At 43.4% G+C, this 16,681-nt stretch overlaps 1 protein-coding gene across 2 annotated transcripts in view; it reads right to left on the bottom strand.

Annotated features, from left to right (window-relative positions):
- GNAI2 (G protein subunit alpha i2) overlaps positions 1-16,681 on the bottom strand; it is a 121,687-nt gene that overhangs the window by 11,950 nt on the left and 93,056 nt on the right. For both annotated transcript variants that reach the window (XM_083429521.1, XM_083429522.1), the window contains exon 5: positions 2,640-2,768. In XM_083429521.1, the coding sequence (XP_083285647.1) occupies positions 2,640-2,768 (129 nt within the window). The remainder of the gene's footprint in view (positions 1-2,639; positions 2,769-16,681) is intronic.

Below are 16,681 nucleotides of genomic sequence, written 5' to 3'. Positions count from 1 at the left end.
TACACCTTCAACCATGAGCACTAGCTGGATTGATCAATCTTTTCCTGTTGGTTTATGTCTTGATAAGGAGGCAGAAACCATAATCCTGGGTCTGGACTCAACACTGACCGGCACCTTTCCTGGTTTGTTTGCCCACTTATGCCAGGGAAGGAGTGAAGCAGGAGCAAGTCAGCTGCATGCATCAGTTCACAACTTGTGCACAGCATAGTTTATGAAGCCAGAATGCTGCCTTATCATTATATGCAAATGCGGCCCAAGTGTGCTCATGTGGTCCTTACAACTGTTGGCAATGGCAACTGTGGGATGTGTGCAGCTTTGTTCAGTTTTTGAACAGAATAATCTTACATTTGGATGAGTTGCATTTTTTGTTCACAGGAGTGCAAGGCACAACTCATTCTTTTTCAACTGACTTTTCAGGATTTAAATGGTCAACTAGAAGTTGCAACTCAAAACAGCCAGAATACAGCTTCTTCTTTTTGTATCTGTTATTTTTTCTATAATCACACTGCATTCATTTGAATATGGAAACCAATTCCGTATCACTCAATCCTACAGAGAAAGAACTAGATCTATTGAGATGCAAAAGTAACTGTCATCACATCTCCTGTGGTATGTGTCACTGACAACACACTTCCTCTTTCAAGCCAGTCTTCACTAGAAAGTTTGCTTCTTTGCCTCCATCTATTTCATAGTAATAAAGAAGAGAAAACAACACTGATAAGACTCAGGAGTGGAACACAGCAGTCTGTTTTGCCCATCAACATCACATTAACTTTGAAAAATGGCACTCATTCTTGTAACCCATAGTACAGGTGACTGATGTTTGAAAGATGCCTTCAATTGTAGCCAACAGGTGGGTTTCAAGAGTGCAGGAGTTGGGGAGGAGGAGACTAAGAACTTTTTAGCCATGTGCACCAGCGTGCTGCCCATTCTCATTAAACCACCATTACTTTTTAACCTTGGTTTAATGTGACGTGTGAACCACGTTAGATGGACTCCTCTCACCCCAAATCTCCCAGCTGGTGTTGCAATTCATGTCTTGCCTTCATTTAATTTTTCATTGAAGCTCATTGTAACCGGATAAGGCTGTGCAGGGATCCTCAACTGGATCTCAATCAGTGACATTTCTAGCTCAACTTGTCACAAACTGACCAGTAAAGTCCATCTTCCCTTTGTGCAGAATGTGTGCTTACCTTGAACTGAATACCAATTGGATCATAAGAGTCCTCCAGAAAGGAGGTTTTCAGTCTTTGTTTTAAACTAGCACACCCCATCATGTTTAGCATTTTCCAGTGTACACACACTTTAAAAAGTGTCAACTGGGGCCAACCTGTTGTAATAAGCCAGTCTGCCTACAGTCCATGCATCAAGGAAGTGAACTATTTAAACTGCTCCAGCAGCTCAGTGTGCTGGCCAGCTGGTGTACAAATACAACCTGCCTTTGCTAGCTGCATTTCCAGCTTACCAGATAATCTGGAACGTCAAATTTTGTACACCCAAAACCCAAAGACATTTTCCCCATACCACGAAGATGTGCACTTTGATCGCCCATATATTGGCATAGCAGCCTGCCTTTCTGTTGTGCGGAAGGAAAGCTGTAATTCTAGTTTCTTGTGGTCTAATCCTTAGAATACAAAGGCTTTCCACAGTGATGCCTTCATGCTGCATTCAGAGCCGACAACTGCGGGGAGATTACACTGGCACCATCTCAGCCTGGACATTTGTATGCCAGACCCTACAGCTCGGCCTATTGGTTTACTGAGTCATGCATTTATGCTCTGATAAAGGCAAGCCAGCATGTTCCCTTTCTAATTCAACCCAGAGTCAAACACATTCAAAAGCCAAAAGGAAAAGGGAAGAAAAGAAAAGCACATCTCTCCTGCATGCAGGCCAGGGAGAAAATCAGGTGCTTGTCAAGGCACCAAATAAGCCGATTAAGGAGAAATTGGTTCCAACTGTAAATCTGGCTCCCTTGTGGCTTTGGGATGCATCATTCCTTTCTGACAACTCAGCGAATGGATTTATGGAAAAGCAAAGCTTTTCAGAATGACCACATCCAGGGCATTTAAAGCAGAGCTTCTATCATTGCAGTATGAGACAGTGAAGGCAAGGCAATCTGAATAATCCTTGCTGAGTTGGAAGGTAATGGACACAGTTGTGTATCACTTGATGGTTAACTATGTGTCTCCCTACTAGCAAATGGTCACATAGTCCTAGGAGTCGCCCTGATCTGCAGGATGAGATAAAAATATATATGCAAAAAGGCACAAGTGAAAATGCTACATATGTAATGCCTAATTACAGAGGTCAGGCGCCCACGTTGATTTGGCATTTCTTTTTTATGTATATTATTCAATTGTATTGCTTTCCCCAGATCACTATGCAACTGTTGCTGATCCATCCATTTCCCTGTGACATCAGGGGAATGTGCAGCACCCTCTCCCTCTGCTGGAATGCCCGAGCCCATCTCCACAGCAGGTTACAAGAGAGCCCTCTGCTGCAGGGCATAATGTTGCTAAGCCTGCCTTGGTGTCTAATACACTGATAGCTAAAATCCAACTTTATGTGTTGTGCAATGAACGTTAGGTACACCCTGAGTCTTATTTCCCCAAAGGAAGCTATATAGTTTATGTACTTACTTGAAATGCAGGTCTTTGAAGGTAAAATGAGTCTCTACAATGCCTGTGGTCTTCACTCTGGTTCTCAGCACATCTTGCTGGGTTGGAATGTAATCCACTTTGGCTATCCTCTCCAAATCATTCAGGTAGCTGCAGGGAGAAAGAAGGGGTGGTGGTAAGAAAAGAGGCTCGTAATAGTTTGTAAATTGCTTCAGAATACAGGTGGTCAATATGGTACCCTCAAAATATTGTCGGACCCCCATCATCCCTGACCACTGGTTATGCTGGCTGGGGTTGATGGGAGTTGTAGTCCAACAAGATCCGAAGGAGAACACGTTGGCTACCCTGCTTTAGAAGATTAAGATTACAAGAAAAGGCAAAAGTGCCTTTTTTCATATTGTGCACACTCATTCATATACCATGTATATTAGCCAGAGGGTCACAAGTCTTCCCTCTTTCATGCTGCTGTAGGTTCTATGAACAAATATTTTCCAACCATCTTGGAAATAAGCAAAATCCTCAAGACCAAACATTTTGATATGGAGGTAGGCCCACACTATCTAGTAAAGTGGAAGATGATAGTCCAGATGGTTTAGACCACTTGTCTTCAACTGATGGGTCAGGACTCAATGCCGGGTCATGGTCTGTATGTTATGATGGGTCATAACGGAAGCTTAACCACCATATGGAAGGAAAGTGAGAAATGGGCCACCAAATGAATGTTTGGGTTAAAGGTGGCTCCGGGATCAGAAAAGTTGAAGACTGCTGGTTTAGAACAAAGTTTCTCAAGCCAGAAACAAACATGTCTGTGATACTCCATAGATTATCAAGGACGCAAACATGCCTTATGGGTAACAAGCCTGCAAAAACTGGGGGGGGGGGACTAGATGACCCTTGGTTCCCCCTTCCAACTCTACAATTCTATGAATCAATGAAACACAATCTATAAACATATATCTGATACGTTTCTAGCTTGTGAGCGACCAGGCAGAAATTATCATTTTAGCTTATAAGGAAGAAGTTACTTTTATAAAAGTCATTTGATGCACATTTTGGTCCTCTGTGTGTTCACGTGGAAACAAGTCCCACTGTGTCCACTCAGAATTACATCCATATAAACAAGCAGAGTATTACAGCCTTAAAACTTGTTTCCCAAAATGCAGGACAGCTGAACTGTGCCACCATCATGCACTTCTGAGCCACAGACGTCTTTATCTGTGGTGTTTAGGGCTATGAAGTGCCTGGCTCTTAACAGATAAGCTACTGAGACACACACTCAGGTCTGTATCCCACTCACCCTCTGTCGTCATTTTAAGTTAATCACGGCTGCACAGTTACATTAATACAATGCTGCTCTCAGGGAAGAGGAAAGTATTCATCACTATGGCAACAAACCAGAGACAGAGAGAGCCTGCGCAGAAACGATTTATGGCGGTATGCCATTTATAATCAAAACACAAAACCCTCCTTCCTGGGAGGAAGAGGGAGGCCTTTGGGGGGGAGGGAGGGGACAGTCTGCAGTGCTGGTTGAGGCAGAAAGCATCAGGACAAGGCAGGCCCTGTTGGAGACGCCAGAAAACCCTTCACAGTTTGGCCAGATTCCTTCCTTCCTTCAACTCACAGTGAAGTCAAGAGAAAAGCAGAACTCACAGAGCAGAACTCACAGGATACACTTTACAGTTAATATACCCATGAATGTGCAGTGAGAAATTGAGTCATCGAGAGAAGGGCAACGGCATCCTTCCAAAAACGAGAGTTGAGTCTTTTCTACTAGAACAAGCAAGCAAGCTACAGTGCGAGAAATACACACAAATCCTTGCAGGAACAGTCAGGTGGAGCCACAACATGCGCACATGGAACACAACCATTGGGAACGGCCCTCCATTATTAATTAAATTTGTCTATCACCCTTAATCTGAAGATCACAAGGCAGTTCACAACATAAAAATGAAAACACAAATACATAATAAAACAAAAACAAACCAATAACCTCCCTTCCATAAACACATTTAAGAAGCCATAGAAAGTTAATCAGGCAAAGACGTGCTTAAAGAGAAATGTCTTCACTTGGTACCTACAGATAGGTAATGAAAGTGCCAGGCTAGCCTCCACAGGGGGAGTATCCCACAAATGGAAAGCCACTGCAGAAAAGGTCTGTTCTCGTATTGCCTGTTCTCCAGACCTCTTGGGGAGGAGACACACAAACAAGAGCCTCAGATGACGATTCCAGGGTCCGGGTAGGAGGAAGAGGCAGTCCTTGAGGTATTGCGGTCCTGAGCCATTTAAGGCCTTATAGGTCAAAACCAGCACTTTGAACTGGGCCCAGAAACAAATTGGCAGCCAGTGAAGTTGGGCCAGGATCGGTGCAATAGGCTCAAACCATCTTATACTGGTGAGCAACCTGGTTTCTAAATTCTGCACCAGCTGAAGTTTCTGAACCACCTTTAGAGGCAGCCCCATGTGTAATGCATTGCAGTAATCTAACCTAGAGGTTAGATGACAGCATAGATGACAGAAATTAGGCTATCCCTTTCCAAATAGGGGCACAGCTGGGCCACCAGCTGAAGCTGATGGAAGGCACCCCGAGCCACCAAGGCCACCTGAACCTCTAGAGACAGCAAAAGATCCAGAAGTATTGCCAAGCTGCATACCAGCTACTACGTACCCGCTCCATTAATCCTCAAGTATTTAGCTGGCCTTTCCTGAAGTTGTTGGCCAGCTTTTCAGGTGACAACCACCACACCTGGCTTCTGCGATTCTTTCCTGGCAAGGCCTCCCTTGCTAATCCTTCTAAGATTAAGAGGGGATAGCACACAAGAAGATTTAAACCATGGTATTAATTAGCAAGGCAAAAGGCCCATTTAAATCATCGGTTTAGACCAAGTTTCCCATTGATATTTCTTTGCATATTTGATAAACAGGAAGTGAGGGGCCAGGTGCCCTCCAAATGGACTCCAACGCTCATCAGCCGAGCCATCACATCCAGTGATTATGGGAACTGGAATCCAGCAACATCTGGAGGGCCTCTGTCCTAAACAGTGCTGCAAATCTGATCCAAGACCACATGTTAATTTACAACCTTATTCTTTACATTAAGAAAATGATTTAATTATTTAATACTTTAACCCCCCCAAGAAAAAATCTCTGTGGTAAACTATGCCCAAAGCAGGCTCACAACTCCATCAGAAAAGCCTGCCTAATTTCTATCTATCGTGTTTCTACCTTAGAAGGGAGGTTGGTCACCAGAGGACAAGGCCATTTCTGAGCAGAAGGCCAGGCTGATCAAATGACATTCATTCCCTCTGCAAATCTTGTGTATTTTTGTCCTGATCTTTCCAGCAGAAAGCCACAAAGTGAAGGGGAGCCAAGCTGAGGGATTACACAGCTAGCTAACAACGGCAAGATGATTCAGCATTGGAAGCCTGGCAAGGACACAGGCTCTGCCTGCGGAGCTGGGGTACAGTATTTTCACAGCAGAGGCATGAAAGCAACAGGCAAAACAATCGAGACGACAACTTCTACAAGCTATCAATTATAGCAGCTCCTGTACAGGCACACAAGGATCCATATCCCAGCACAGAAAATAATCACTGTGAATAAGAGGAATCAAGAATAGGGGAAGCAGGAGGTCTCCATAGCTCCAGGGAAGCTGCTGCAGCCATGTCCTGTCATGGTTCTTCTGTGACAAGGTACTCAAACCTAGAAACTGCCAGGCACTGCCATTATGACCACCCTTTCTGAAAACCTGCCACCCATTCACTCAGTGATTATTAGGGACTTCTTCTTGTGGAATAACCCTGCACATTTCAAGGAGGCTTCCGTCCTCCAGCCTTGTCACACCGTTCAGCACCAAACTGCACAGGAAGCCCTCAGGCTGCTGAGAAACAACTACTGCTGGGGGCGGGGGAATCCTTCTTCCATACTTGTATTTATTTTTTAAAAATACAAGGGGTTTAAAGAATCCCTAAGCAGTGCACATAATAAGTTCTATAGACTGAAACAAAATTATAACTATTATTAAGGATAGCAAGGAGCCACCAGAAGAATTTAAGGACTGCCCCCCCCTTCCCCAAGTATATCAGAGGAATGTCCTCCATTCTAATTGGGCAAACTAATTATTGGACTGACCAGCAATGGTCCATTTGTGCAGATTATAGCAGCTGATGGGGAAGGCAACATACATTATTGTAAAAATGGAACATCCTGTACAGTGGTACCTCGGGTTACATACACTTCAGGTTACATACGCTTCAGGTTACAGACTCCATTAACCTCGGGTTAAGAACTTTGCTTCAGGATGAGAACAGAAATCGTGCTCCGACAGCGCGGCGGCAGCAGGAGGCCCCATTAGCTAAAGTGGTGCTTCAGGTTAAGAACAGCTTCAGGTTAAGAACGGACCTCCGGAACAAATTAAGTACGTAACTGTATGTAGATGCACACAATGTCTCAATGGCTGTTTCTATTAGGGAAAATTAGTTTTGTAAGGAAGTGATGTGGAGTGCAGAGATTGATCTCCCCTCCCCCCACAATAGCCTCAGGGTTCCAGATGTCTGTTTACCCTTCCAAACCTGACTTCTACAGGAGGAAAGAGGAAGAGGCTTGAGGAAAGGTGCAAAAGAATTAGGCAGAAGAAGGGTTAAACACATTTTCTCCAAGGTGTCTCTTCCCTAAATCTCTCCTCTTGAAGCCATTTTCCCCCTAATACAAGTAAGTGGCTGAAGTATGTGTCACACACAGATTTACATGTAATGTGTAGCACCACCTTTTATGCCTGCCAAATCTTGCTGTCTTATTAGCTACAGTGGAGATTTACTTATAAAAGATTAGCTCAGTATCTTTAGCTACTCTGGATCCTGAATGTGGGTTACAGTGTGATAAAAAAAAAAGGAATAGCTGTATAGAATTTCACACTTAGAAAGCACAAGTACATTCCTTATGTACATTCAATATGATTATCCTATCCACATGAAATTTAAGGTGGGAAATCACCTTGGTGCTCAGTGAAATAGAATGAAAAATGGATGAGTTACAAGTTTTTGTTTTTTTTAATGGCTGGAATCATCATTTTTACAGACATACAGCATACCTTAAAGTTATTCCTTTTTGCATTGGGACTGAAAGACTAAGGGAAAAGTGTGGGTACGTGGAGTTTTAGTCGTAAGGAAGCACAATATACAAGATTTTAGAATGTGTTTACGGCTTACATGGTGCAACAGTTAAGGCAGAATCCTAATTTTACGCTTTCTGAGGCATGTGTGCATTTGTAAGAGTTAACTCTTCTTTCTGAAACCAAATATTATTTTTCAGACCATATATATATCTACACACACACACACATTGCAAAAATGGACGCTATTCCATTATCGCTATTCATTGAGTACAAATAACTTTATCCATCCATGTTAAATAATCTTCTGCAATCACAGATGTGGTGCTTTGCTCAGCACATTGTAATGACTCTGGATGTTTGTACTGCTCGGCAGCATGCTGTCAGAGTTGGCCCTTCTCAGCAGGATCACTGGTGCCCTACACAGCAAGTATTCCGCATACACAGCAGTGCAATGACCTGACATTCTTTTACTGTAACCACCTTCTCTCAAATGTTCTCAAACTTTCATCTTCCACCACCACTTAAATGCTGACCGCCACCGCCCCCCCCCCTTTCCCCTGTCTTGGAAACACCAGCCATTATGGACTTAGCAAAACAGAGTAAAAGCATTAAACTTTTTTAAAGAAAGCAGAATCATAACCACTACGCTAGAGGCATCTGACAGACACGCTGGTCTGGCACTATGCATTACCCCCTAGTTAAGATTGCTTAATTGGATTATTACAAACAGGCATCTTTTAAGCAAATTACAACCATGCTAAATCAGGGAATTTGCAGTGGTGAAATCCACCAAGATCCGCACTGCGTGAAGCGATTAGGAATTTCAGATATGGCATTTCCAAAAAAGAAGAAAAACCACAGCCAAGATGCATGCTAGCGCCAACTGGGAAATCTTGAGAGCAACCACAGAACCTTTACTATATGATGTTTTACCCAGAACACCACTTACAGAGAATGATCACCACAAGGTTTCCTATAGAACAAGGGGTTCCTATGACATTAGTCCTTAAAGCTTCAATTTGAAGACTGAAGAATAGAGGACTGTTGATCCAGCAGCTTGAATTAATAGGAAGAAAGCAGGAAAAGACCCTAATGACTGTGACCCCTGCAGAGTAAGTCAGTATCTTACAAATGCAGGTTGAATGAGAAGAAAAGCATTCCAGATTTGTTTTGATCCAGAGCAGTTCAATTCAGGGATCTTCCGTGTTTTCATGCACCTTCAGTGTTGTCATGTGCCTTAGGTGCCTACAGATGAAGGGTGCTAGAGCACAAACCAGTATATATTGGCAATCCATTGCAGTAAATATAACAGATTTCAGTGGCTTCAGCATCCTTTTTGTTCATTCCTTATAATGCCAGAAAAGGCACTCAAGCAATGTACCAGTGCTGCAAAACCAGAGGATGCTTTAATGATGGGCACTTTGAACTTGCCGAGTTTTCTGTGAAAATTCAAATGCAGAGGCCTCAGAGGTTTTGAAACATGCAAGCACGTTACATATACAAGTTTGTCTGCCTGGCAAGGAGAGAACTGCTGGCAAGTTAATATGGAGCATGTTGTTGTTTAGTTGTTCAGTCGTGTCCGACTCTTCGTGACCCCATGGACCAGAGCACGCCAGGCACTCCTGTCTTCCACTGCCACCTATGGAGCATAGGTTCTCTTAAGAAGCACTATCTTGCGCGTGGTGAGCCAGTCGGTGCTCCCACTTTAAAACATTAGCAAGGCCCTCTGTATTGAAGCTACTGTCGCAGACCGGCAGAGTGATCAGACTACAGTTATGCACTGAAAATGCCAAATTCTGCAACCATAAAATCCAAACAGAAGGTTAACAGGGACTATGGGAATAATCACAGAATTAATTAGCATTATTTTTCCAGGCTACAAATCTTCTTCTTCTTTGGCGATCATTCGTAGCTGAGTAAGATTGTCTTCCAGGAACACGGTCTTAACAGTGAGTCCGCAAGTGACTGTGGAGGCCAATTGTGGATCCACATGTCCTTCCACAGTGGGGACATAGGTTTCCGGGTGGGAGTTGATCATGGTATTGTGTTTGACAAACATGCCTTCCTCTTAGCACCTTTCTCCCTTTCGTCCTGAGTTCGAGCATCTTCAAAGCCCACGACACCTTCGGTAAAGACTATTCTCCAATTTGAGCACTCGCAAACCAGTGTTTCCCAGTCGTCTGTGTTTATACTACTTTTTAAAGATTTGCCTTGAGAGAGTCTTTAAACCTCTTTTGTTGACTAATGGAGCACATGAGGGTCTATGCAATGCAGTAGAAGGGAAGGGGGCACATGCACAAAGTGAGGCAGTTCTACATGATGAAAAGTGGGACACTTATCAGAAACCATCTTAAGGTTTTAAAACCACCTGGGGTATTTGTGTGTTCCTGGCTGGATCCTGAATCCCTTGATTCTGAGCATGGCCAAACATTCTGTGATCCCTTTTGTACAGATGAAGAATAGGAACGGATCTGAACACCCTGGCCACAACAGGTTTGTGCTGTATTTTAATGTATTATACTCCTATTGCATTGTATTTTCAACTTGTTATTTTTATCCTGTGAACCAAGATTTCTGTATAAGGTGGCATATAAATCTAATCAGTTTAAATAAACTTATGGAATAATCATTACTGAGATAGCTTAAAGCAGGCATCCCCAAACTCAGCCCTCCAGATGTTTTGGGAATACAATTCCCATCATCCCTAGCTAACAGGACCGGTGGCCAGGGATGATGGGAATTGCAGTCCCAAAACATCTGGAGGGCTGAGTTGGGGGTGGCTGGCTTAAAGCCTGAAATATGTCAATTATGACAAAGGGCCACATTCTCTGCTGCAGAGTAAGCGCTTACCCACGAAAGCTCATGCCACAATAAACCTGCTTTCAAGACACCATGTGTCTCTGTCAGCAAGGAGATCAATGAAGCCTTATTGATTAACTACTAGGTTTTAATTTGGTGGGTGCGTGGCTGGAGGGGGATGACGCGGGTTCTTCACACCCAACTCTGCCAATATGACTCTGGTCAGAAAATTCACTGGGCTGGGCTCATTCTGCAACCCCTTTAAACCGAAGATCTGATTGTATCACACACATTAATTCATCTGTTATATGACTGCTGGAGATTACACATATTGCAAAAACAGGAAGCAACAGCCACAGGCAGGGTGAGAATTGCATAAGTTCTTCAGCTAGGGTACATGATCATGTGTACAGTCTCTCTCAATTTCAAGCTAACACAAGCCCTTTCCCCTCCCCTCCCCTTCAATTCGGGGCTACATTCCAGTGAGAATTCTCATCCTGGTTAGCTCAGAAGCAAAGAAGAGATGACAAATAACACTTTGCAAATGGCTTAGAGATGAGAAAGGCTTCCTAACTAATGTTAAGAAGCACACATCTCTGCTCTATTAAAGTGTCAACAAGACAATCTCCATGTAAACACAGCTTCCCAAAGCTCTGCAAATCACAAACATAAATATGCAAAGCTTAAAAGTCTTGTATATTATTATGAAGCATGCCGTGATGGGTCATAGGGGGTTGTTTGTATGCTCAAACTGAATAGCGCTTTGAATCAAAAGTATATATTTGCTAGTTTGGATTCAACAGAGGATCCTTGTAGACATCAGCAACTGTAGCCTTCCAAGGACGGCCTCTGCCCATATGAACTGACCCGGACCCTACAATCATCATCATCTGAGGCCCTTCTTTGTGTACCTTGGCGGGCGGCAACACGAGAAAGGGCCTTTTCTGTAGTGGCTCCCTGTTTGTGAAATGCTTTCCCCAGGAAGGCCCCAGGTGAAAAAATTCCTCTTCAGCCAGGCCCTGGCTATTAAACAATCTATCACCTTCTAAATGTGTGTGTGTGCGGGTTGTTATTATTGTTATGCAATTTGTTTTTCTTGTGTAAACCATCTTCTGATCTTTGGATGAAGGGTGACATATAAATTAAAAAAATAACAGTTTAACAACAACAACAACAACAACCATCCATCTCCTGCTGCCCTCAGCAAGATACACGGTCACATTAAGGAAGAGGAAACCATGGTATCCTTTGGACAGGGACCTGCCCTCCTTGTTTTGATTCTGAAACCTTGTAAGACACAATGTATACTAATTGGGTATGTTGTTACTAATTACCATAGTGTTTAAAAAATATTATTACTAATATTTATATCTATTTAAAGAAAGAATTGCACAAGTTCCTGCCCAAAAGCTCACGATGAGAGCAAAGGTGACAAAAGAGGTCATAGGATAGAATAGGAAAACAGGGCTATCTTTTTACATTTACAGGCATACTGAAGGGCAGCTCATTCTTCCTTCTCCCACCAAAGCTGCCCAGCATATGAAATTATGCCCCCCCAAATAAATTAAGGTCTAACTTCCCTAGTTCTGACAGGTTAGTTCCCCCCCCCCAGAAAAAAGTGCTCAAAAGGGACGCCAAACAGCTGCAAAATTCTGCAGCACAGCAACCTGTAAGTGGCAAACCAGGAATTATAAACTCTAGGAGAGATTCACCCAGTGAGCCTCATCAATGGAAGCCCCATTTCAAGGACTTGTGGAATGCAGCTTCCCCACCTCCCCCTGAAACTGGCTCTGGGGGCATTGAGAACAGTTTGTGGGTGTTGGAGGATGGAGATAATTCCATCAGGGTAAGTGGAATGCTTTCGCAGACAGAACCTTCATCACAGCACGATGTTGAATTCCAGGCCTTCTGCTATGCCACACCTTCTTTGTCCTGTCTATTTAGTAAGTAAGATCTATCAGCTGACATCTCCAAACATGCCCACTTCAGGTGTTCCTTGCATTGCCAAATCTGACTGAAAATTGCCAAGTATCAGGCAGCTGACTGCCCGATTATTTTTAGGTTCTTCAGAAATCTCAGCTAGTGCAAGCAATGTCTCTAAGCTCAGTAGAATCCAGAATGAAGCAAGCGAGTTGCCGGGGGCGGCGGGAAGAGAAACACCCTTTGAACAACAACAAGTAAACCTCATGGCGACCAGTGAGGTCTACACTAATGAGCTTACAAGCTTCTGTTAACAGACAAACCCTCTGCTTTCTCTCAGTTTCCAGTGCATGCAATTACAAATCACAGAGCCAGGCAAAGGAGAGGGGTATGTGTGCCTTATCACTTCACACATGAACATGGACACTTCTCCCCAAGTGGTTACCTGGAGCGCAAGGGTTAGGCTCCCTTCTCAATGGGCTTTCACAACAAGACATGCATGCACATTTTCTTAGAGTTGTGCTTCTCTCTTCCAGCCCTACTCTCACTGAGTAACCAGGAGACTTGCCAGAAGTCACACCAATGTAGACAATGTGGTCCAGGGCCAGTCCAAGGTCAGAGTCTGAGCAGACAGGGTGCATGACAAGAGGCAGGGTCAGAGCAGTCCATGGTCTGGCTTAGCATAGGCCTGACATGCAGATACTTAGTGAGGGAACACTTTCACATGATTTTATCCCTGTGCCGATAAAACCTTCACCTGCTAATTTCCCTAATCTTATGCTGTTATTAAGGGCACAAGTGGAGAATGTGTGAAAAATTGGTAACCCAAAAATATGTGCAGTAAACAGCCCTATTCCTCCAAATCTTCCCAAAACAAAGCTAAGAAAAACCCCAAGTTACCTAAACTCTTGGTGAGTTTTAAATTTCCCCTTTTTATTATTTTATAGATATTGTTACATTTAATGAGCAATCTTAATCTCTAATAGGCAAAAATAGATAAAAGCATTTATGTAGGCAACAGTGGGTCACCTGTAATATAATGGGTTTTAAAATAGTTCTAGTAAAGGTAAAGGTACCCCTGCCCGTACGGGCCAGTCTTGACAGACTCTAGGGTTGTGCGCCCATCTCACTCAAAGAGGCCGGGGGCCAGCGCTGTCCGAAGACACTTCCGGGTCACGTGGCCAGCGTGACATCGCTGCTCTGGCAAGCCAGAGCCGCACACGGAAACGCAGTTTACCTTCCCGCTAGTAAGCGGTCCCTATCTATCTACTTGCACCCGGGAGTGCTTTCGAACTGCTAGGTTGGCAGGCGCTGGGACTGAACAACGGGAGCGCACCCCGCCGTGGGGATTCGAACCGCCGACCTTTCGATCGGCAAGGCCTAGGCGCTGAGGCTTTAACCCACAGCGCCACCCGCGTCCCCATAAAATAGCTCTACCTTACTGTAATATTCTGCTTATGTTGGTATGCTCCGCCTTGAGGAATCTCCACCGAAAGGCAGGTTATACTTTTGTGGATAAAACAGACAAAAATAAAAACAAACTGTGACTCTCCTGACCTGTGAACAACTTGCATACAAACCTTTACATATGCAATCAATTACTATTTCCAAGCAACTATAAACAGCTGTTGGGAGAGCTGGGAAATCCAATTTTGAAGGACCAAACTACACAATCCGTAAGAGATTTTGGATTCTTAGTAATGGCTTTGTGCTGCTTATCTTGAAAAAGTCCACAATATGAGAGCTTTTGCAGAATGCAAGAGCAAGAATAGGTGCACTTTCTAAAGCATTATGTTACAATGACTTTGCTAACTCAGGAAGCAAACTGGAAAGAGAATCGTCATAAATTGGCACACTTCCTGGACTTGCCCACACATTCAAACCGCCTGAGCAGCATGTGCAGAAAGAGCTCAAAAAAGATTTCAGTGCTTTGATGAAGCTGACCAAACCATTACACTCCTGGAGCCACTTCCTCCAAATGTACCAAGGCAGACAGAATAATTTAGTCAGGATATTAAGAGCAGCAGCGAAGCCACTCACCATCACAATAAAACTCTCCCAGGAAACTGTTATACTTGCAGAGCTCAGAGGCATAAAACAGACCGTAGCTCAGATCACGCAATACGCAAAATAATGCTTTTTGACTCTGTGCGGACAAATGCAACACTTCTGGCCTGCACACAACCTGAATGCGTTTACTGTGGGAAGGTTGATGGAGGGGGAGGAAAGCCAAACGTCAACTTTCTCTGACTTGTATAGTGGTATGAAAGAGAAACCTGGACAACTAAAATAAGCTGCATGGGAACTTTCATAATTAGTCAGATCATCAGCCTTCCTTCCATTCTTGAGAAATCTTACAGAGATGTAAGGGGGGATGGCAGCCCCCCAACTTGCCTTTCCTTGGCAGAAGAGCTAGAGGTTTGTGATCTGCAAGCTGCCCTTTTGCTTGATTTCTCCCTGCAAGTAGCTGCTGTAACTGCAGATACTGTCAGGCAGCAGATGCTACACTCAATTACTGCACAGCACACAACAGAATAATGGAACACTCCTCCTCCTCTTCCCACTGTTTAATTTATTAAAATATCCTGAAAAGAGAATGGTGAGTTTGTTTGTTTGTTGTTTCTGATCACAGCTTTTATTTGCATCGTTTGAGCGATTTTGACCAAGACATTTCATACTCCTTTTACATCTCTTTTCCTTCAAAAATGTCAGGTCTCTGCTGCTGAAGATGAGAAACGTTGGGTGAATCAGGATGTTGCAGTTAACTATCAAACACATCGTGCAATCTGCTTAAGCCACCCATTCAACACTGCTAATGGCACCCTATCTCCACTGAGGAGTGCTTTGAAAAAATAAATTTGAAAGCAATTCAACCGTACACTGACACATCTGAATAATTAAGACACGCCAAGCAAAATGAAAACTAGGAAATCAGTGCTTCCCACTTGTCTTTCAGAAAGCAGAAAGAAAAAAAAATGCCAAACATTCTTAAATCCTATGAAGTGGAACCCTGGATGGTGTATCTTTAAAAAAAAATATGTACCAGTTAGATTCTGATGGTGTTTTGGCTGTGAACCTCCCCTCATTCTGCCCAAGGGAACTAGACAGAATGTTAAAGCATCTTGATGACTGTATTTCTATCAATTAAGGGTTGTATGGTCCTCCATTTTTTATGACAGTCTTGGAAGAGGAAGCTGGGAGACATGAAAGAGTATAGGAAATATGGGAGGAATTCAACATAGCCCTAAGGAGATCACTCCATCAGCAGAAGCATTTCTTGCTTGCCTGGTGGAACCATCTCTCATCTCCTCCGTTAGCTCTGTTCTGGGAGTTCTCCTGACCTACCTTCCCAGAATCATTGGGGGGGCAGGGGGGAAACCCAGCTGTGCAAATGGAACACACTGGGTGGGCTTCTGCCAAGAGGACTGGTTAGCTGAATCTGGTCCATCATGCTTTATACACACCAATGAATCTTCATTTCACTTCAAAATCAGAATGAGAGGAGAAAGACAACTTTGGGGAGATGTACCACAGGCACAATGACACTCTGAAAAAGACAATTCTGTCAAAAAAGGGGGTGAGAAAATTGGATTTTGAAGGCAGAAAAATGCACTTTTCTTCAATCTCATGACTATTTCATCTACATATGAATTGAAAGTTTGTATGTTATTTGTCTGGTTTTCCACCCTTAGAACATGGCCAGTCTTCAGGAATGATGGGATTTGGAACATCTGGAGGGCCACAAGTTCCCCATCCGTTGTTTTAAGTAATAAAATTAGCTTTCATGGTTTTGGTTTCACCCTGGATTAATGAAAGCTCTTTTGCAGAAGCACTCACAGTTATCAGGACAGAACGGCAAAACTGAAAAGCACTTGGGTTTTTCATTTGGAGGGTGAGTTAGGAAGAGAGAGGAAAAGAACTCCAGGACTCTAAGAGTAACAAATATCTTTTCGTCTTAGGCATGCTTCTGGGCAAGAAACTTTCCAATCAATCAAGTGAAACATTTGAGAACTGCAGCTGAAGAGGTACTTAAAGGTTTATTATTGCTAGTATACCGCACTACCGAAATTGGCTCCTGATTGCACCTCAATGTAATGCCGATCTGATTTCTAACTATTCAAACTGTGATGGAAGTCGTGGTGGTCTTTTATAAGAAGCTGCACGAACGGAGGTAACCAAATGAGGTCACTTTCAACTGGCAAGAAACCAAATGGCTACCTGAGTGTAAGAAACA

This window comes from Podarcis tiliguerta (genome assembly GCF_965153285.1).
Source record: "Podarcis tiliguerta genome assembly, chromosome: 2".
NCBI lineage: Eukaryota > Metazoa > Chordata > Lepidosauria > Squamata > Lacertidae > Podarcis > Podarcis tiliguerta.
This window is presented reverse-complemented; position numbering and strand designations above follow the sequence as displayed.